Below are 23,158 nucleotides of genomic sequence, written 5' to 3'. Positions count from 1 at the left end.
GTCCAGTATCGTGACGTCCCTAGTTTGTAGTTTTTTTTTTTTTAATGTTCTCTCCCTGGCTCCTCACCACACACACCAACAGATCAGAGGCACCACTTCCACCTTCCTCATAGCACTCGACAGGGATTGGTGCTGTACCACCACCAGAGGTTGGATTGGCACGGAAGTGCTGGGACTGGCTGGTCAATTCCGATAAGCTAATCAAGGCGATTGCGGTTACTGGGGATGCTTGGCTACCCCCTAGGAGATGAGTAGAGATGGCAACTGTTAAATAACTTTAGCAGCCATCTTTACTCAGTGATTGGGTAAGGAGACATGGTGATCAGAAACATTCAGGACGTATGTACAGCATGGTGCACTAAGTAAAATATTGTCATTTTATGAAAAGACTACCATTTTGATCTGTTACATAATTCAAACAGGATATTGAAAACAAAAAAGTTGTATTTGGAATATTTTAACAACACAGCATAGTGCTGGTAGGATATTCAAACAAGTATCTAAATCAGTTCATTAAGACTTCCATCTGTACAAGTCGTGCATTTGTGTCTCCAGACATTCTGAATGGGATCATTCCAGCAAAGGTGATAAGAGCTCTGGCTTGACTGCGTAACACCTGTGAATAAATATATAAATAAATAACAAAATAAATAAATTTGTAACAAGTATGTGAGAGGGAAACTATAATCTATATAAATAAATAAAAAATACAAAAATACCACTACCCACCGAGTCTTTATCCTCTGAAACTCGCTGTGGTCTTCCAAGTGTAGAGGGGCCACTGCTCTTCAATCTTTTGTACTTGGTATATAATATGTTCATGGTAGCAAGAAGAACTTCAGACAAATTATGCCTGATCTGGAGAAAGACCAAGTTAAATTCCAAAACAAACGTAAACAAGATTTACTAAACACAGAGTCAACAGAATCAAACAAAAGAATAAATTACTTAGGATAAGGCTTCAATGCATGACCAGTAAATTCTAACCAAGTAAACTCCCGTTATATTTAACAGAACAGGAGGCATTGCAGTGCTGGCTAGAAAACAATGGCCCCTTCACTGTTTTACCAGATACAGATTTGCATACTGGGCAACTGGGCCTATTATGGCAGCTCATCCACTCATGGCATTTTGCTCTGCAGATCTGTGAGTGTTCCAGAGGTTGGACCACCACCTATTATACATAAATGGCCCAACTTTAGGACAGACCACTGATGTAAATTTCTGGAAAACTATTAATTTTAGTTTGAATGCAATTGTGTTAAGTGGGTAAACTTTCCCAAACATGTCACATTCCATTTCCTCCCTCGGCAGCACACAAAGGGTTAACATCTTTCATTTTTTCCTACTGGACAGAAGATATGATCATAATAGGAATAATCAAACAATTAATCCACAACACCTGGACCAGGGACCTCCTCTGACTACAAAAACCCCCCAAGAAACACAAACATGTGTTTTTTCTTCTGTTAACCAGGGAACTACAGGATGGAGTAACAAGGAAAGAGAGACAGCGAGATCTCCCAAATAGGAAGCTGAAAGCTGATTTCCTTGCAGATTTTCCACTGGATGTCCTGCTGCTTAATTCCAAGATTCTCGACAGTTCTACTGCGGTGAGAAGAGCACTCTGACTAAAGGAGTGGTCTGGAGATATTCCAGCAAAAAAATCACTTTTGCTCTCTGCACTGTGAGGGTCGTGATCTCTTTGGGTCTCAGCTAAATCCAATCCTGGAAGGCATGAGCAACAAGGGGGGGTTCCCATCTTCCTTAAAAAATAAATTAAAAAAAACTCATCTCAAGGGGCTACACACTGGAATTGACGAAAATTCCTCCAAACTAATTTTTCGTCAACAGGCAAGTTCCTCACATTCTTCCATTGACCTCGGAATTCCTGCAAAAAGGAGCTTTGGAGCCCGTTGCAGTCCATCAAAGAGGTTTTGGAGTGTACTCCAGGGTCTTTGCAGTCCCTAAGAAAGTAGGATCTTGGAGACTCGTTATAGACCTCACCTTCCTAAACAAATAAATCGTAAAGAAGAGTTTCAAGATGGAAATCATCAGATCAGTGCTGGCACTACTCGAGCAAGGCAATCTAACGGCGACTATCGACAAGAAGGATGCCTACCTTCATGTCCCAATCCTGAAGTCTGACAGGAGATTACTCAGATTGGCAGTAGTCATGGACCAGAAAGTGTTACACCTTCAATTCACATGTCTTCCCTTCGCTCTGTCGTCAGCGCCTCGAGTTTTTACGAAGGTAGCGGTAGTGCTGGCCGCCCATCTATGTTTAAAGAGTGAATCTAATTCCCTATTTGGACGACTGGCTAATCCTAGCACACTCCGAGGTGTCTCTTATTCATCATGTTCATATCACCATTTCAGTGCTGCAAGATCACGGTTTACTCCTCAACTTTCAGAAATCGCATCTGTCTCCAACCTCGCTAGGGAGGTTTCTCGGTCAGGATTGACTCGGTTGCTATGAGACTGTTCTTATCAGAAGACAGGTTCATCAAATTGAACTCGGAGGTAAATAGTCTTTTGAATTGCAGAGTTGTCAGTCTGGTCCACCATAAGTGTCTTAGGCTTGATGACGTCCGCTCTGGATGCAGTCCCTTGGGAAAGAGCGAACATGAGACCCTTACACCTCGACATTTTGAACCAGTGGAACAGGAGACCATGGGATTTGGACAAACTCATGTCCCTATCGAGGTCCACGAAACAGGATCTAGCCTGGTGGTTGCGTCCAGACAAGGTGGGTGCAGGCAGATCTTTGCGAGTTTTTCCTCAGGTTCTCCTTACTACAGATGCCTCTGCCAGCAGTTGGGGAGCGCATCTAGGGTTCGAATGGGTGCAAGGTACTTGGAGCAAGTCAGAGGTGTCTCTGTCTTCCCACAGTAAAGAGCTTAGAGTGGTACGTCTTGTCTTAACTAATTTTTCTTCTCTGTTGCAGGGCTGCAGAGTCCTGTTCAATCAGACTACCTCCCATCTGTTTTTTACCTGAACAAGCAGGGCGGGACATGGTCATCTCAGATGATGGAGGAATGTCGTCCCCTCATGGCTTGGGCAGATCATCTTGTGGATCACCATGCAGTGCATATTCAAGGCTCTCTGAATGCCCAGGCAGATTTTTTGAGCAGGAAGAAGCTCAATCCAGCAAAATGGAGTCCCAACACCAAGATTTTCCTTCAGATAGTCAGGAAGTTCGGACAACCAGAGATGGACGTCATGGCAACAAGAGCAAACCGGAAGACCCCTTCATTTTGCTCCATTTATCGCAAGGACCACCCCGATCATCTGGATGGCCTTTCCATGGAGCAACAGATTCCATTATGCATTCCCTCTATTTCCTCTAATTCCACGAATGCTGTCCAAAAATCAAGGAGGATCATGCCAAAGTGCTAGCAATTCTACCATTCTGGCCCAGGAGGGCATGGTTCCAGCTCGTGTGGAAGCTTTCAAAAGGCTGTCTTTGGGAATTACCACTCCTTCCGGACCGGATACTTCAAGAAGGATTATACCATCCAGCTCTCCACAAACAGTCTTACGGCCTGGCTCCTGAGAGGATGATGGATCTCAGAAGAATCAACTTACTAGCAGCCTCAAGAAAACCTTCTACACTTAAGGTTTACTCCTCGGTCATGAAATTGTTTAAGTCCTGGTGTATGGATCATCATTCTGATTCTCCCTCTCTGTCGCATGTTCTGGAGTTTCTGAAGGATGGTTTCGACAAAGGCCTCAAGCCAAATACGCTGCAAGTGCATTTTTCAGCTATGTACTTTTTCCAAGGTTCTTTTTCCAACAGTGCCCTGGTCTCCAGATTTTTTTTAAAGCAGTGTCTAACCTTAGACCATCTGTGGTCCCTCCTGTCCCATCCTGGGACTTACCTACAATTCTCCAGGCTCTTGTGAGTCACCCCTTCGAACACATAGAGCAGTCAGATCTGAAACTGCTTTCCTGGAAAGTTATTTTTTTGGTGGCCATTACATCGGCAAAAGGGGTCTCGGAACTTCAAGCTCTGTCAATTCAGCTTCCATATCTGAAGATTCAGCAGGATTGCTTAATTCTACGGTTAAAGCCTTTCTTGAGACCTAAAGTTTGTTCGGTTTCCAGCCTTAACCAAGAAATTTTCTTACCTGATTTCTGCTCGGATCCTCAGGATGACCTACAGTCTTCACTTCATACTCTGGATGTTAAAAGGGCAGGTCTTTCCTATATCAACAGAACCAAGGATTTCAGATTATCAGAAGCTCTATTTCTTCAATTCTCTGGCCAAAACAAGGGTAAGCAGGCCTGCAAGGCTTCTCTAGCCTGTTGGATTAAGGATGTAATTTGTTTCTGCTATTCCATCCGTGGAGAAGACTGCCCTATTGGTGTCCATGCTCATTCCACCAGAGCAATGTCTACATCCTGAGCAAACCTAGCTCAAGTCTCTCTTGATCAGATATGTCGGGCACTACAAGCTGAACCTCACAGCTAGCAGGGAAGTGTCCTTTGGCACACATGTGCTGGAAGTAGCATCTTCTTTCCTCCCCTTTAATTTACTGCTTTGCATATCCTTGTGTGCTGCCGAGGGACGAAATGGAAGGAAAAAATTTACTTACCAAAAAATGTTTTCTTTCCATGAGTCCCGAGGCGGCACAGATACCCTCCCTATTAAATATTTTTGCTGCATACTACACGTGTCTGTTTCTTGAGGGTTTTTGTAGTCAGAGAAGGTCAGATGTCCTGGATTAATTGTTTAATTGTTTGATTAATCCTATTGTGAACATATCTTCTGTCCAGTAGAAAAAGAGAAAGATGTTAACCCTTTTGTGTGCTGCTGAGGGACGAAATGGAAAGAAAACATTTCGGTAAGTAAATTTTTACATTTTATTTTAGATGATAAAAGTATATCTTCTTGATGCATAACTCAGGTGCGTTAAGTCTATTTTTCCCAGAATGAGTTGTAGCTTTAGCGTTGCTATTTAAAAGTATACGAAAATATATATATTTTTTGTCTATTGCTTGGGTCCTGTTTACTATTATTTTTTAATTTAATTAAAGTTTTTTTTTTATTGCTTTATTATTGCCAGTCAGCATTACACTGACAGCCAATGTGCAGCCTTCTTACAGTGTCATTAAATCTTTTAGCACCGGGAGATAGGCGAGGAGGAGAGACAAATTGTAGTAGGGAATACGCCTATATGCTGTCCACCAAGGTTCCTATTGTCATTCTATGTAGTTTTCTCCAAACTGTATCCCTCTGTTCCCTTATATCAGTTCCTCTTGGTGTCATGAAACATTTTGTGACATAGGGAGGAGAAGGGGAGTATTATGCAAGACATAGGCAAGAAATTAGGCAAGACATACAGAAAGAAAGACAGATGAATCAGCAGCACACAGTGGATCAGCATACAACGTGCTACTGTGCTGTTATTGTGGACCAGGGCACAGACCACAAACTGACATGCACAGAAAAGCAAAATACAGTATCAAAACTTTACTTTAATTAAAAGGGGTTTTCCAGAAATAGAAAAACAGAGCTAATTTCTTAAAAAAAATGCTTCCAGTCTGCCTCCAGGTTGGGTGTGGTATTACAACTTGGCTCCATTCACTTTAATGGAACTTAGCTGCAGAACCACACCCAACCTGGGGACAGAGGGGGAGCGGTTTTTGAAAGAAATTAGCTCTGTTTTTCTATTCCTGGATAACCCCAGTTACTACTAATTCATAGCCCACCCTGAATTCAAACTCAGCAAGAGTTGTTCTTGGGCAAAACTGTATTCCTTTTCCAAGAGCCTGAGTCCTTTTTCAAGAGCACAACTGTTGAGTGGTTAAATCTATAAAAAAAAATAAAAAATCTAATAAGTCCCCAGTTCACTTACCTCATCACTGAAGTTTCTGAATGCAGCAACTCGCTCTTCTACTGTATCCTGACTGAGAGGTACAATCTTCAATCTCTCAATAATCTATGAATGATACATATGGGAAGAGACAAAAAATATGGTCCTCAATTAGGTCCACTTCAAATGTGGGCATTAGGGTATATAATGACTTTCCCTAAGAAACCATAGATTCTACAAACACAATAACACTTAAATATTTAAAAACAAAATCACACAAAGTACTAAGATTTGTCCACAGGCTTTTGGTTAGTGGAAATATTACACTACTTACATCAAACGCTAGATCAACATGGCCAGAATGATAGTTATCAAAGAAAGTCATCAAATCCAGAAGCAGATAAAATGTGGAGTTTATAGCTTTTTCTGCGCTTACACCTTGGGATCTGTATCTGCAGAGAGAAATAATTCCTATGGTAATGTACAAAATAACAAATCCATTGGAATTAACCAAGAAATTCATGGAAATTATCACAAATAAAATAAAAGGGCAAAAAGTAGATTTTTTTATGCTTACCGTAAAATCTCTTTCTCTGAGGATCCATTGGGGACACAGAACTGTGGGTATATGCATTTGCCACTAGGAGGCGCTGACACCAGGCATACAAAAAAAGACGGCCCCTCCTGGCAGGATATACCTGCCTACTGACCCTGTGCTAATAAGTTTAGTCCCAAAGCAGTAGGAGGCAACCGACAGAAGAGAAAACCAGTAGGAGTTTGAGGGAACCAGACAAAAATAGAAACAGAGCCACCCCTCGAACAAAGACCAAACAAAACCTGTGCACAAACCATGGGTGGGCGCTCCTCCGAGAAAGAGATTTTATGGTAAGAATTAAAAATCTACTTTTCGGAAACCATTGGGGGACACAGAACCGTGGGACGTACCAAAGCGGTCCCCAGGGTGAGAAGAAAAATACTCCACACAGAATCAGGCAGAGGACGAAGCCACTGCCGCCTGCAACACCTTACCGCCCAAACTGGCGTCAACAGACGTGAAAGTGTGTACTTGATAGAATTTGGTGAAAGTGTGCAAGGACGACCAGGTGGCCGCCTTACAAACTTGCAGGGCCGAAGCCCTATCACGGAAAGCCCAAGAAGCCCCAATGGAACGCATGGAGTGCGCTGTCACTCGAAAAGATGGGACCTTCCCTTTGCGGGGGTACGATTACGATATGGCAGAGCGGATGCATCGCGAAATTGTCGCCTTGGAAGCCAGAAGACCCTTGCGTCTACCCTCTGGAATCACAAAGGAATCACTCTGTCGAAAAGGAGGTGACCGAATGATAGATCCGGACAGCCCGAACAATGTTCAGGCTGTGTAGGAAACGCTCCTTAGCATTGGAAGGGGACGGACAAGAGGAAGGGAGAACAATCTCTTCATTCACATGAAAAGAGGAAACCACTTTGGGCTCAAAAGAAGGAGGTGGACCAGAAACCACCTTGTCCTGATGAAAGACCAAAAGAGGGGAACGACAGGAAAGAGACGCCAACTCGGAGACCATCCGAATGGAAGTGATAGCGATGAGAAAGGCGACATTCCACGAAAGGATGTGAAGAGAGGCATCCCGAAGAGGTTCAAACGGAGCCTCCCTCAAGGCCCCAAGTACCAGGTTCAGGACCTACGGAGGAATGGGGGATCTGAAAAGTGGCGTCTTATGGGCCACACCTGCAGAAAAGTGCGGATATAAGAATTAGAAGCCAACTGCCATTGGAACAGAATAGAAAGAGCAGACACTTGACCCTTATGTGGAAAGGAAAACACGACTGGGGCAAAAGAATGCGCCTCGCACCACCGGAAAGAAGCTTTCCAAGTGTGATAAATCCTGGCGGATGAGGGCTTCCGTGCTCGAAGCATGGTCCGAATTGCCCCGGAGGAAAACCCCCGCTCTCAATACTGCAGTTTCAACTGCCACGCGGTCAAATGCAGAGACAGTAAACTGGGGTGGCAAAGAGGACCTCTAGAGAGCAGATCTGGGCGAAGAGGAAGACGCAGCGGTACGTTGTCGACCAGCCGAATCACGTCTGTGTACCAAGCGCGTCTGGGCCAATCTGGAGCCACCAGAATGGCAGGAACGCCCTCCGCCTTGAATTTCTTCAGAACCCTGGGCAGGAGAGGAAGGGGCGGAAAGAGGTAAGGGAGACAGAAGGCCGACTACGGAATGACCAGAGCGTCCACCGCCAAAGCCAGAAGGTCTTGCGACTTCGCAACAAAGCGGGGAACCCTCCTGTTGTGGCGAGATGCGAAGAGATCCACGTCCGGGGTCCCCCAGAGATTGCAGATCTGTGCAAACACCTCCGGGTGGAGAGATCCCTCCCCCGGATCCACCCCCGGAATGTGGATCGCAGAGAGAGCAGGAACTCGAGCTTCGGCCCAGACCAGAATTCTGGAGACCTCCATCGCCGAGCAACTTCGCGTGCCACCTTGGCGATTGATGTATGAGACGGCCGTTGCGTTGTCAGACTGAACACTGACCGGCCGATACTGAAGGGGACTCTCCTAGTGGAGGAGGCAAAGAAAGATGGCCCGGAGTCTAGGAGATTGATGGAAAGGCGGGTTTCCTGAGGGGACCAACGACCCGAGACCGGCGACGCTGGACCATCAGGTCCTGAAACACGCCTCCCCAGCCCTGGAGACTCGCATCGGTCGTGACGACCTGCCAATTGAGGGGGAGGAAGGACCTCCCAAGAAGAAGAAGGGGAAAATGGAGCCACCAAAAAAGGGACCGCCGTACAGCCGGAGGCAAAAGGATCTGCCGATTCAGGGAAAACAGAGACTTGTCCCATCTGGCCAATATGGCCAGTTGGAGGGGGCAACAATGAAACTGGGCGGAGGGGACTGCTTCTATGGCAGCCACCATCCGGTGCAGGACCTCCATGCAGAAACGAATTGTAATCAGGGAGGGGCGTCGTAGGCGACGGACACCCAGCTGCAGTGAGCGTCGTTCGTCTAAAGGAAGACTAACATGGGCTACTGCTGTGTCGAAAAGGAGACCCAGAAATATCAGAGACTGGGAAGGGGACAGATGAGACTTCTCCCGGTTGATCACCCAGCCGAAAGAGGACAGGGTCTGAACCGTGATCTGAAGACTCTCCAGGTTTTGGGACTGGGACTGTGCCTTGATTAAAAGGTAGGGGAGAACTGAGATCCCCTGGCTCTGAAGAATGGCAATCACTGCCACCATGACCTTGGTGAAGACCCTGGGAGCTGTCGCTAAGCCAAAAGGGAGCACCAAAAATTGAAAGTGGCCCGCCGGAACAGCGAAGCGAAGAAAACACTGATGAGCCGGGAAAATAGGGATGTGGAGATAGGCATCCCAGATGTCCACCGAAGAAACTCGCCCTGGTCCATGGAAGCCACCACGGATCGGAGAGACTCCATTCGAAAGTTACAGAGAAGCAAATGGCGATTGAGTAACTTGAGGTCTGGAATGGGGCGGACAGAGCTCTCCTTCTTGGGAACAACGAGGAGGTTTGAGTAGAACCCTGAAAAGCGCTCCCCTGGTGGAACTGGCACTATCACTCCCTGAGAGAGGAGTGTACGCACAGCGACCTGAAAAGCCGCTGAGGGGGAACGCGGAGGGCAGGATCGGAAGAAACGGTTCTTGGGGATGGAAGCAAATTCTATCAGATAAACCTCCGAAATGACATCCCGTACCAAAGAGTCCTGGACCTGAGCCAGCCAAATGTCCTGGAAAAGAGACAGGCGACCTCCCACCCGAGAAGACGATGACGCAGGTGGGGGCGCCTCTTCAAGAAGAGGAAGGCTTACGGATACCAGACCTGGCCGAAAAACTGCCAGATCGATTGTCCGACTTCCAGGAAGGACGTGCCTTGAAAGAGGGGGCTTTGAGAGGCTGGGGGTGCGTCTGTTTGGGAGGGCGACCCGATGCAAATGGCTGAAAGGAAGTAGCTTTCCGACGGGGGTCAGAGCGATGAGGTTTGTTCTGCGGCAGCAGAGAACTCTTACCTCCCATAGCTTCGGAGATCATTTCATCCAGCCGTTTCCCAAAGAGCCGGGAACCGGAGAAGGGTAACTGTAGTGATCGCTTTGAAGCCGCATCAGCATCCCACGCCTTCAGCCACATGGAGTGGCGAACGGCAATCAAGTTACACGAAGCAAAGGCCGCGCAGCGAGCGGACTCTCAGACCGCTGAGCAGAGAAAGTCAACGGCCTGAGAGAGCTAGCAAGCCACGTCTGCCAATTCCTCCCTGTGAGCACCCGAAAGGATACCCTGGCGAAGCTGGGAAGCCAAAACCGAAACCGCCTTGGCCCCTCCGAGAGCGGCGAAAAGAAACTTCCGGATCAGGATCCGAAGTTCTGGGGTCCTCCAGCTGAAAAGTGTCCCTGATGGCTGACACAACCCCGTCCACCATTTCGGACCTTGCAGAGTAGTTCGCATGATCCGAGGCGGAATCTGACCCCGTCATCCGCTACTTCCCCTGGGGAGTGGGAACCTGCGGAGGCAGCTTTGGACTGAGGTGAGTGAGACCTAGAACGAAGGGACGGGGACCTAGAACGATTAACCCGGAGAACGGCCTCTGGAGAGGGGGTGCTGCCGGTGAGCCGGGGAAGAGGAGCGAGACCTGTGGGAAGAGTGAATACCCCGGATGTGCTTTAGAGAAGAGCCAGAAGTAACTACCTTAGAGTGCTTTTGAGCACGGTGGAATAGAGGGTCAGGGGATACGGAGCACGATTCCCTTGGGGAATCCCGCAGAGAAGACCGCTCCAAGGCAGAGGCCACAGATTTGGAGACCCTAGCCAATTCAGAAATCGACTGGGTAAGGGAAGATACCCACTCTGGAGGAGGGGAGGGCCCAACGCATTCCGACAGAACATCACGGGATACAGAAACAGACAGGCTAGCTTGGAGGAGCAGGCGGATTCAGTAGAACCACCAGGAATTTTGCCTGCATCAAGATCTAGGTTGACAGTGGGAAATTGCAGGGTTGCAGGACCCTGGGAGGATGAAGGGGCAGACATTGTGAAAGACCAGATAGACCCCAAACAAGAAATCTAGAGACAAACAGTGAAAGAAGGTCCATCCCCGGAAAAAAGCTAGGGGAAGAATCTCCATGAAATGTACAAGAGAGATTAGAGCAAAGAAGAAAAAACGTACAGGTTAATTGAGTATAAAGGAGCTTCACAGAAACATTGTCTGGGAGTACTGGGATCCCGCAGGAGGTTGAAAGGGCCAGTCAGTAGGCCAAGAACAACAAGACGAAAGGTTTATTTGTGGAAAGGTAGCAGAAGGGAACATCAGAGGGAAAAAAAAAAGTTTAAATGGATCTCAGAAAGGCCAAATGAAAGGCTTGAAGCTAACAGACTATTACACAACAGAGGGTGGAGGGAGTCTCATTACAAGGCTGTGCAGGAAGAGGTAATCTAGAGACTGCAAAAATACAAGCTCATTATGTAGCCCTAGAGGGCTACCGACTACCACATATGTCTGGGATAAGGCTGACAAGTAGTGTTGAAAATGGCAAGGACCATAGGAGAGCATGGGGGGGGGGGGGGTACAGATAAATGGTAAATAGACTCTACTAGAGTTGGTATCCATGGCATTCAAGAGACAAAGACAGCAATAGCTAAATCTTAATTATGGAAGTCACGAGAGAACAGCTCTAACAGTGAATCAAAAGCAGCTGGAGTATGCAACGTAGTATAACACATTAGTTGGATCCAGATGGGCCCTGGATCTCAAGAACAGCCTAACAGAACCTTAGCAAAAGTGCTCTACCAGCAGAAGCTGCAGCTAACAATTATTTGAATGATCAATTAATTGTCTATAATTTAATCGATTAATCGGAAAAAACACTAACATGAAAAAAAAAAAGGATTTTATCAGTTTTTTATTGAAAAATTATGTACAATGGCCATGCATGATACAAACCAGGATGTACATTTGCGTCAATTGTCTTTCAGGTGTTATCTGTACATTGCCCTAGTTTCTGTATCTGTAGCGCAGTGTTTCCCAACCCAGTCCTCAAGGCACACCAACAGTCCAGGATTTCAATTTTTCCCTGTTCTATTCCAATGGAGTAATTGAAAAAACCCGAAATGTTGGTGTGCCTTGAGGACTGGGTTGGGAAACACTGCTGTAGCGTACACACATTCCTATACACACAGGGATGTGAGTGCAGACTGCATTGCACCATAGTCTGTGCACTCCTATATACATGGGGGTATGTGCAGATTGCAGAGCATTGCACCCTAGTGTCCTAGTGGTCGACATGTCACATCGAGGAACACTGGAGAAGGATAGACAGCTAGTATATAAAAAACAATGGTGGGAGGAAAAGGGGGTCTCTCACGGATGGCTAATTGGTGACATTTTGTTTTGTCCTCCCTAACCAGGCCTTTTCCTCCCACCATTGTTTTTTTATATACTAGCTGTCTAGCCTACACAGGTGCATTCTTATATTATCTGAATTCTATGGTGTGTACAGCTGTATATTTACCTTCCAGCGATTCCATCTGCAGGCTTCTCTTCTACATTATTATAATGGATTGTTGAGATTACATATTGTATGTTATTGAGGGGAGCACTGGTGGCTGATGAGTGGTCATTATAGGTATCTTGGTATTGAATAGGGCGATACATTATTACTCTTCATTTTAGTGTGGCTCAGTTTAGAGCCTTTTTAAGTGTTTTACTTGTGTCTTTTTTCTGTTGGTATTGTATAGCCTGTGTATCTAATAACATTTTTTACTTTTTCAACATATTTATTGCGGGTGTGCATCCGTTTTTAGCATTTGAGTCTGGTTTTATATACTTGCAAGAGGAGGAACAGGTAACAAGCAGGCAGCAGAAAAAAGGCACGCAGTCTTTTCACTGTGGCTGTAGCCAAATCCACGCCCCTATTACAAAGGGGCCTAGCAAGGCCCAAAGCTAGGGACATAGTGATAGTGCAGACTGCAGCACCCAAAGCAAAGTGTACAACAAGTTGGTATTAAAGGAGTATTCCAGATCATGGGGGCAGGGGGGTCTGACTGCTGTAACCTCCGTTCTTTTAGAAAGGGGACCTGACCTTGCCAGCTGAATAAAGTGGCAAATTGAGTTGCTGAAGAAAGAGTACGTGAGTAAATGGAGCTGCAGTGCACTTATTTGGCCTACTGCTCCATTCAGCTGGGGGAGTCAGGTCCCCATTCCTTCTATCAAGAAAGTTTTAGTTGCTGGATTACACATTTAAGTGAATACTGGCCTTCTATAAGACCATTTAGTGTCTTCATAAAAACGGCATAAACCCATAACAGTAGAAAGAATTTGCTACACACAGAATTCCGATGCAGATTTTGCAAAGACACTACTGTTTATATATGAGAGGGTGCCGTAGATTTGTGCTCTTTTCTCCTCTAAACCACTGAGAATCACCATAAGATATTGCAGTCATCGAATCTTCTCACCTTTCAGCGATAGACAGTGCCATATTTTTCAGTCGTTCCTTGTTAGACTGCGGAGAACTGATTTGAGAAATAACTGGACTCAACAACTTATTGGTCAACTCCAAAACCTTGTCTGGGTTCTGCAGAAAAATTAACAAGAGCCATCTATATGAAACTTTATGATTCAAGAGTATGTTCTTGTATAAATACAGTAAGAAATCACTATAGGATAGCAATATTACTAGATAAACTCTATAAACCGTTTTCTTTTTTTGACTGGAATAGTTATGATGGTCAACTATTACAAAGTAAGAATTGTTGAAGTAAATACATACTCTATCCTAAAGAAAGATTCTTAAAACCCTATTTTTCAAAACTGCAAGGTACTAAAGTTATTAAGACGCACTCATTGGGATGTAATGCAACATATTTACCTTTGCCAAATCATAGAGCTTTGCGGCTTCCTCAAATAGCCCCTTTTGTTCTGCTACAGATGCCACCTCATTTATGATAGGATTTGTGTCCTTTGTAAACTTATCAATTGCTCCAGGCTGCCAACATAACAAAAATGTTACACGGTGTGAAGACAATGGATAATGTATGATAGAATAAAATTGTAGTATGTTCTTTTCTTTGACATACAATTCTTTGTGACAAAATGCATATAATGTCACAGCTTCATTATATATATTTGATAAATAGTGAATGTAACAAATGACAATCTTACTACCTTTCTTGTACCATCCTTCTCCAACTTCCCAAGAAGCATATCAAACTATAAGTGAAAGGGGAAAAAAAACTGCATCAGAAACAAACCTGAACAAGGAAAATAAATCTTAAAAAGGGGCTTTCCAGGAAAAGCCAACTGGATAGGCCATCAATAGCTGTTTTTCGGGGTACAAACACCCAACACCCCCACTGATCGGCTAAAATGCACAGCTGTGGGGCCTGGATGTAAACAATGTATGGAGATGAAAGCCTCCTAAGGATAATGCATCAGTTACTTTTCCTTGAAAAACCCCTTTAAGAATGGGAGTGTCCTTACCTCTCGACTTTCAATCACTAGTTCACTGACACACCGCAGGAACATATTCTTATCCTGACTGTTCTTCTCATTTCTGGAAGAAAAATAATAATTTAATAATGCAGAGCACTATTTCAGTACAGTACAGTGATCCCTCAACTTACAATGGCCTCAACATACAATAGTTTCAACATATAATGTTTTTTTCTGGACCATTGTAACTTGAAACCAGACTCAACATACAATGTATGGACAGCCCAGATCTGTGAAACATGTCAATGGCTGGAAGAACTGACCAATTAGAATGGACATTTACACCTCTACTACTGAAGTGCATGCACTGACTGACTGGTAGCACCTCGCTACAGTACAGGGAGGTATTACATGTTCTGTACTCATTACCTGTGCCAGGGTTAGCTGCTCCTTTGGACACCGGTAAGGGCGGCTACATTTTGCGTGTACTGTAGATGGACCCTGAAGAAGCTCCTGTCCTCTATATAGACCAGTCTTTCCCTACAAGGGTGCCTCCAGCTGTTGCAAAACTACAAATCCCAGCATGCCTGGACAGCCTTTGGCTGTCCAGGCATGCTGGGAGTTGTAGTTTTGCAACAGCTGGAGACACCCTGGATGGGAAACACTGAAATAGACAGTGATTTACAGCTCCCAGCAGATCTTTCTTACTTTTATATGTAAGAATTTGCTTTATCTATGTTAGTTATCTACTTATTTCTATTTAATCCTCACTTTTTCTTATCTTTGGATGACATTTTGGTGGCTTCAGAACCAATTACCAGGTTTCCACAGAGTTATGGTCTCAACATACAATGATCGTCCCGGAACCAATTAATATTGTAACTTGAGGGACCACTGTACATGTAAATTATATAGCTGAGAAAAGGTGAAGGGTCTACACGTCTTTGAAAGATCAGTTAAATCTTAAAAGAGAATCTGTCAGCTGCAAATCACTTTCCAAACTGCTGACACTGCTAGATAACTGTACAGGCAAGACACATGGTAGCTTTCATTTATCTGTCTGTGCTTTTATTGCTAAAGGGAAGAGGTACAATTGTTTGGAGCAATAGAATACTGGGTCAATGGTAGAGAATCTTAAATGACTAAAGTAATGGGTTTGAGACATTTGTTTTTTTCCTGCTTGTGGGGGGGTTGAGGTAAATATAGGGAAATTATTTTCTCAGTATTATATGTTGGCTTGTACGCCCTAATTGTAACTCACAAGCAGGAAAAAAGGGGGATTTTTTAACACACTGTAAAATCTCTTTCTCGAAGCTTCCATTGGGTGACACAGACCGTGTGTGTATGCTGCTGTCTCTAGGAGGTATGACACTATGGCAACAAAAAAAGTCGGCTCCTCCCAGAAGGATATACCCGCCTCCAGGCCCTGAGCTAATCAGTTTTATTACCAGAGCAATAGGAGAGGACCGTCAGGTCAAGGAAAAAACACGAACTGTCCGAGAACCAGAAGAAAAAATATAACTGAACACACCCTCGGACAGAGAACCAAAGAGAAACCCAAAAGGGCAGGAGCTGTGTCCCCCAATACAACCTTCGAGAAAGATTTTACGGTAAGTGTTAAAAAATCTCCTTTTCTCTATCGGCTCCATTGGGGGACACAGACCGTGGGGACGTACCAAAGCCGTCCCTTGGGTGGGCAGATAATCAGTTAGGCGGACAGCTGTTCCACTGCCGCACTTTATGGCCCAGACTAGCATCAGCCGATGCAAAGGTATGAACCCGGTAGAACCTTGAGAAAGTTTGCAAAGACGACCAAGTAGCCGCCTTGCAAATCTGCGAGGCCGAGGCCTTGTTCTGGAGAGCCCAGGATGCCCAAACTGAATGGGTAGAATGAGCCACAACCCTGAAGGGAGGAACCTTCCCCCTACAGCGATAGGCTTCCAAAATGGCAGACTGGATCCACCGAGAAATGGTGGCCATGGAAGCAGGTTGTCCCTTGCGATGACCTTCCGTAAGGATGAAAAAGGAATCACACTGACGAAACGAAGAAGTGATAGAGAGGTAAGACCTAACAGCCCGAACCACATCAAGTTTGTGGAGTAAATGCTCCTTAGGATGAAAAGGAGCGGGACAAAAAGGACGGAAGAACAATGTCCTCATTGAGATGAAAGGCCGAAGCAACCTTAGGCAAAAAGGAAGGATCTGGCCGGAAGACAGCCTTGTCCTGATGAAGCACCAGAAACGGAGAAGGGCAGGAGATAGCTGCCAATTCAGACACTCTCCGAATGGAGGTGATAGCAACAAGAAACGCCACTTTCCAAGAAAGGAGGCGCAGGGACACCTCCCTAAGGGGTTCAAAAGGTTCCCCTTGGAGGACCCCCAGAACCAGATTCAAGTCCCAATGGGGAGAAGGTGACCGATAAGGAGGGGCAGCATGCGCCACTCCTTGAAGAAAGGTCCGGAAATGAGAGTTAGAAGCCAGAGGAACGCTGGAAAATAATAGAAAGGGCCGAAACCTGACCCTTAAGGGAACTGAGAGACAAACCCAGTTCCAAACCCGACTGCAAGAAAGAGAGAAGACGGGGAACAGAAAAAGTAACAGGAGACAAAACCTGAGCTTCACACCAACGAAAATAAGACCGCCAAGTACGGTGGTAAATTTTTGCCGAGGACGGCTTACGAGCCCTGAGCATGGTGCGAATGACTTTGGAAGAGAAACCGCGGGCTCTCAAAACCGCGGTCTCAACCGCCACACCGTCAAATGCAGCGACTGTAAATTGGGGTGGCAAAGAGGACCCTGAGACAGCAGGTTCGAACGAAGTGGAAGGCGTAGTGGAGTGTCGTCCAGGAGCCTGACCACATCGGCGTACCACGACCTTCGGGGCCAATCCAGAGCTATCAGTATGGCAGGAACATCCTCCGCTTTGAGCTTCCTCAGAACCCTGGGAAGGAACAGAAGGGGAGGAAACAGATAGGGCAGAGCAAACCCCGTCCAAGGAATCACTAGGGCGTCCACCGCTAGCGCCAGGGGGTCCCGGGACTTCGCCACAAACGGAAGGATCTTCCGATTGTGCCGAGACGCGAAGAGGTCCACATCTGGAATGCCCCAGAGGTCGAAGATCTGCGCGAAGACCTCTGGATGCAGGGACCACTCGCCGGCGTCGGCTGAGGACCGGCTGAGGAAGTCCGCTTCCCAGTTGCGCACACCCGGAATGTGAATCACCAAAATGGCCGGAACCTTGTTTTCCACCCAGATGAGAATCTTCGTCACCTCGGCCATGGCTGCCGAGGTGCGAGTGCCGCCTTGCCGATTTATGTACGCCACGGCCGTGGCGTTGTCCGACTGGACGCGGACAGGGCGGGACTGAAGCAGGGACTCCCAATGAAGAAGGCATAGAAGAATCGCCCTCAGTTCCAAGATGTTAAGAAGGGCTTCCCGGGGAGACCAGAGGCCTTGAACCGTCCAGTCCCTGAACACACCGCCCCACCCCGACAGACTGGCATCCGTTTTAACCACCTGCCAGTGGAGGGGAAGAAATGATCGCCCCTGAAGAAGAAAGGGGGAGCGGAGCCACCAGAGCAGAGACTGATGGATCCGACGAGGGAGAGAAATCTTGCGATCGAGAGACAGAGGAGATCTGTCCCATCGAGAGAGAATCGCCAGTTGAAGGGGACGGTAATGAAACTGGGCAAACGGTACGGCCTCCATGGTCGCTACCATCCGACCCAAGACTTCCATGCAAACGCGGATGGAAACTGGGACCTGGGCCCGAAGGGAGCGGACTCCTGACAGGAGAGTCAGACGTTTGTCCGGCGGAAGGCAAATCCGGGCAGAGGCCGTGTTGAATTGAAGTCCCAGGAAGATCAAAAACTGGGTGGGAGAAAGGACAGACTTGTCCCTGTTGACCATCCACCCGAAGCGATCCAGGGTCTGGAGGGTGAGATCCACATTCTCCAGGGTCTGGACTCTGGTGGGAGCCTTGATGAGAAGGTCGTCTAGGTAAGGGATCACTGAGACTCCTCTCGACCGCAACATGCCTATCACTGGCGCAAGGATCTTGGTAAAGACCTGAGGAGCAGTGGCCAGACCAAAGGGGAGGGCTACGAATTGAAAATGCCCCTCCGGAACGGCAAAACAGAGATACCGTTGATGGCCGGGAAATATTGGAACATGGAGGTAGGCTTCTTTGATGTCCACCGAAGAAAGAAATTCCCCTTGTTCCATGGATGGCACTACCGAACGGAGGGATTCCATTCGGAAGTGGCGGATGAGAAGATGACGGTTGAGACGCTTGAGGTCCAGGATTGGCCGCACCGAACCGCCCTTCTTGGGGACCACAAAAAGAGTGGAATAGAAACCCCGAAAACGTTCCCTTGGAGGAACGGGGACAATAACTCCCTGGAGAAGCAGGGACCGGAGAGCCTCTTGAAACTGATTCGCCAGAGAAGGAGACCGGGGAGCACGGGACTGAAAAAAAAAACGATCCCTCGGGACAGAGGCAAACTCGATTCGGTATCCGTTGGACACCACGTCCCTGACCCAAGAGTCCTGAATGTGTGTGGTCCAGATGTCTCGAAAAAATAAGAGACGACCTCCCACCCGAGAAAAATCTGCGGGTGGGGGCATCACTTCATGCGGAAGTGGGTTTGCGGTTGCCCGATTTGGCCGCAAAACAGCCTGAACAATTGGTGTCCGACTTCCAAGACGGGCGCGCCCGGAACGAGGGAGCCTTCTTGTCCCGCGAAGGCGCCTGCCCCGACCCCTTATTGGGGCCAAAAGTCCGAAAGGGCCCGAAAGGAAGAGGACTTCCTCTGGGAAGTAGAGCGAGCCTTATTTTGAGGCAACAAGGAACTATTAGCCCCCATCGCCTCAGAGATAATATCGTCAAGGTGCTTGCCAAAAAGACGGGCATAACCAGGCTTCCTCAGGGGTAACACAACACACAAAGGGTTAATTAAACACTCAAAAGGGTTAATAATCCATATATAGAAAGTAATATGAATGGTCACAGCCTTTAATGACCACAATTATTAAAGCACAACACTGCAGCTCTAGGCCGCTCCAGGTGGAGCAAAAATTAGAATATAGTTAAAAACTTTCATCCAATAAAAGACACTTTCCCTGTGGGTAATGATAACAATTTTGAGACATTCCCGTGCTATCATTGGTATCATTCCAGAGTGGGTTTATCATTACCCACAGGGAAAGTGTCTTTTATTGGATGAAAGTTTTTAACTATATTCTAATTTTTGCTCCACCTGGAGCGGCCTAGAGCTGCAGTGTTGTGCTTTAATAATTGTGGTCATTAAAGGCTGTGACCATTCATATTACTTTCTACAAAAAGACGGGCACCAGTAAAAGGAAGCTCGGTGAGAGACCTTTTGGAAGAAGCATCCGCATCCAAAGCCTTAAGCCACATGGAGCGGCGGAGGGCCGCCAGGTGACCCACAGCAAAGGCAGCACAACGGGCTGACTGCATGGAAGCTGTGCACAGACATTCCTCAGCTTTAGAGCATTGGAGAACCAAAGCAGACAGATCCTCTGGGGGGGGGGAGGCTTTCAGATGCCGATTCGAAAGCCTCATCCGCCAATTCACCAGGAGAATGCAAACGAGTGGAGGCAGCCCTGGAGGGGGGCGACCCTGACCGGGACATGGCTCTGGCGAGGCAGAGTGGCGACTCCGGGAACAACGTTTGTGACCAGATGACCAGGGGGGCGGGACCCACGAGGGGAGCGCCCACGTCTACCTGAAGACTCAATGGAAGAGTCAGAAGATGCACCCCTAGTACGCTTGTGAGAGCGTGTAGTATGTGGAGAAGGGGAGCTGGGCCCTTTAGAGGGCCGGCGCAGGGCAGACTTCAAGGCAGACACCACATCACGGGAGGCCTCAGCCACCGAACGGGAGACTTGAGTCAAGTCAGCCATATACATGAACTGAAAGAGCTTCCGGGGTACAATGGGGTCTGGTGCAGCAGAGGAGCAGGCAGAGCAAGTGGGTTCAGCAGAACCAGGCATTTTGGAATTACAGTTCTTACAGACAAAATAGGAAACTAATGCTCCAGTTGTCTGTTTAGAGGGAGGAACAGTTCTGGGTACGGACATAATGAAAAAAAGAACTCTCTCACCCGAGTCTGTGTCCCCTGTGGCAGCTGCTGTGAGGAGAACTCCGCTCTGAGAGATAGAGAGGGAGAAACAGGCCAGCCAATAGCCATAGAGGGGCATGCCTGGAGCAGAGGCACTGTCTAATTGGCCACTGCCCCCGAAAAGCGTGCGCGCACGGCGCTGATTGGAGGGCGATTCGCGCCTCCAGTAAGCTCCAGCGGCCCTGTGGGTGGAGCTATAGCGCCCCGGCCGCCGTGAAGAACAATAGTATTGGCGCCCGCTCCTTGCCCCGGGCGCACATCAGTCGCATCTGTGGCAGGGAAGTGAGCGGGCGATACACATATCCGCCGGCAGCTGTCTGCTGCCGAAACTGAAAATAAGTCGGCGCTTCGTGCGCCGAACAGCACAGCGCCGCGGCTGTCAGCCGCATAGCAAGCACCGCGGCTGAAAGCTGCATAGTATAAAAACACACACACGTACATAGTAATAAAGTAACCCCTTCCTTCCCAAAATGCCATTGGTCGCCCCTTTTTTGAATAAAGATAGAGCCCCAACACAGGCCAGCCCCTTTGATCCTGAAAGGTGGGCCAAAAAATGAGGGTCTCCAGAGGTTGCAAGTCAGCACCTAAAGGGAGAAAAATATATACTCACATCAGTCAGAAGAACTTACCTAATGGAGTCTTCTGCGAGGTCTTCAGTCAGCTTTCTGTTACCTGCGCCATGCCGAGCTACCATGTGCGAGCGAGGGGGGCAGGGAAATAGGGGGACCCGGACCCATGAGGTACAACCCCAGACGCTGACCTTTGGCGAGAGGGGGTGAACAGCGCATATACGCAATGTCTGTGCCCCCTCAATCGCAATGGGGAAACAATGAGCCGCAGTTCCTGAGTCCCCACCTGAAAACGTGAAAGAAAAAGGAATAAAAAACGAACACATTCCCTAACTAGGAAAATAATAAAACATAAGACCTGGTCTGGAGAAATCCAGACCATGTCAACTTCCTTCAGACACTAAGCTAAAACTGATTAGCTCAGGGCCTGGAGGCGGGTATATCCTGCTGGGAGGAGCAGACTTCTCTTGTTGCCATAGTGTCATACCTCCTAGAGACAGCAGCATACACCCACGGTCTGTGTCCCCCAATAGAGCCGATAAAGATTTGATATTTATAAAAATTGTTTCTCTAACAAAAACTATTCAAGTATGGCACCAACCTGAGGAAATAAAAATACTGCAAAGCTTCTCGAGGGTCTGTTGGTTCAAACTTCCGTGTGTAAAGCATAAGGAGACGAACAAAGTTTAGACGTCGGACGCCAATAGGGTCGCCTCCTTCTTGGCTCACTGCAATGACAGATGCAAAAATCCTATGACATATCTGAACATATGTCATATATGAACTCATCAGAATAAGGACAGGGCTGCTAGTATGTACAGGCTGTTGTGTTCAGAACTTCAGCTCAGGTCTACTCAATGAATAAAGGTAACACTGCTCCCAAGTAAACAAAAGGGTCTGTATCACCTTCATTCTGCTAATCAGTAGGGTCCCAGGGGTCAGAGCTCCAACAATAAAACATAGGTAGCTATATCTAAAAATAAGCCATCAGTGTAAAAGCCCTTTAGGCTAGAGATAGACTTCACATTTTTGTAGCTACTGATTTATTTGAACTAAATGACCACTGGATATTCAGTATGAGGAGGCTTTAGAAGATGCATTTCTTCAGAGCACAGACTATAAATCTAAGGCAAGTTATGTTTTTTGGCTAAAATTGACACACCAGGGTGCTATAGTTATTTTTAAATTAACATATTGCACTAGATTTACCAGTGTGGTGCAATGTAAGACCTGAAATGTAGTGGTTCAAACCCACTCAGAGATGGCAAACTAGGTTTTGAATAGGTTTTGGAATTTTTTGTGCCATCAGATTGTGCCTCATTGCTTTACTGCTGTATTTTGGCATATTGTGGAAGATTTATCAAGGCCTTTTTAAAAATGTAAGAAGCAATCACATTGGTTGCTATGGGCAACTTCTGCACTCTCTCTGCACAGCTGTTGATTAAATCTTCCCCATTATTGCCAGAGATCAGACAGATCAAATATTATGTTAAAGTGTCCCTGTCATGTGTAAAAACTTTTTATAGAGACATGTAAAAAAAAATAATGTTATTGGTTGGGGAGTGTTTAGTTCGAGTGTCGGGGTGTCAGTGTTTATTTATGTCAGAATAATAATATCTGTGTATTAACAATACTTTATGTATGGACATTCAGTAGGGACTGGAAACCGAGACTAACAAAGCTACTTTTTCCCACTGAATTGCAATGACTCAAATGGTTAAACTTCTGTGAGTTCACACAAGATTGGACCTCAAAGGGGCATTCTGATGTCAGGTTTAAATTAAAAAAAAGGAATAATGCTGCAGAAGCATATAGCATTGTAATTTCTCTTTCTATGTCAGAAAATCACTGTGCTTATTGTTTCAGTTGTTGAATACTACCATTACCAGAATGCAATCGTTTCTTAGCTCATCTATAGCGGCCCTCCCACCCTCTTACTCCACCAGAACATTGCTCTACAAAGCAGAACGGTCTGCAGAATGTGCTGTATTTATTCCCTGTCTTCTCCTTTGCCTTTGCTCAGCACAATGCATTATGCTTTAAACACACCTCATTCTTCTCTCAATGTCATAATATATAAGATATATATATGTACATATGACAGGGAAATAGTAAGGTAGGCTGTAAGGGCTTGTCAACGGTGGTGAAATCATTCAGGGGAAGGGTTTAATCTCAGAGACAAGTT

General features: G+C 46.5%; 1 protein-coding gene across 3 annotated transcripts in view; it reads right to left on the bottom strand.

The window, feature by feature from the left end:
• Nucleotides 1-272: 272 nt before the first annotated feature.
• NUP93 (nucleoporin 93) overlaps nucleotides 273-23,158 on the bottom strand; it is a 69,921-nt gene continuing 47,035 nt past the window's right edge. For all 3 annotated transcript variants that reach the window (XM_056526194.1, XM_056526197.1, XM_056526196.1), the window contains exons 14-22: nucleotides 21,575-21,701; nucleotides 14,309-14,381; nucleotides 13,994-14,038; nucleotides 13,698-13,814; nucleotides 13,285-13,403; nucleotides 6,154-6,271; nucleotides 5,862-5,945; nucleotides 730-858; nucleotides 273-616 (exon numbers count right to left, since the gene is read on the bottom strand). In XM_056526194.1, coding sequence (XP_056382169.1) covers nucleotides 506-616; nucleotides 730-858; nucleotides 5,862-5,945; nucleotides 6,154-6,271; nucleotides 13,285-13,403; nucleotides 13,698-13,814; nucleotides 13,994-14,038; nucleotides 14,309-14,381; nucleotides 21,575-21,701 — 923 coding nt within the window. In that variant the 3' untranslated portion in view covers nucleotides 273-505. The remainder of the gene's footprint in view (nucleotides 617-729; nucleotides 859-5,861; nucleotides 5,946-6,153; nucleotides 6,272-13,284; nucleotides 13,404-13,697; nucleotides 13,815-13,993; nucleotides 14,039-14,308; nucleotides 14,382-21,574; nucleotides 21,702-23,158) is intronic.

Source organism: Hyla sarda, chromosome 6 (genome assembly GCF_029499605.1).
Source record: "Hyla sarda isolate aHylSar1 chromosome 6, aHylSar1.hap1, whole genome shotgun sequence".
Classification (NCBI taxonomy): Eukaryota; Metazoa; Chordata; class Amphibia; order Anura; family Hylidae; genus Hyla; species Hyla sarda.
This window is presented reverse-complemented; position numbering and strand designations above follow the sequence as displayed.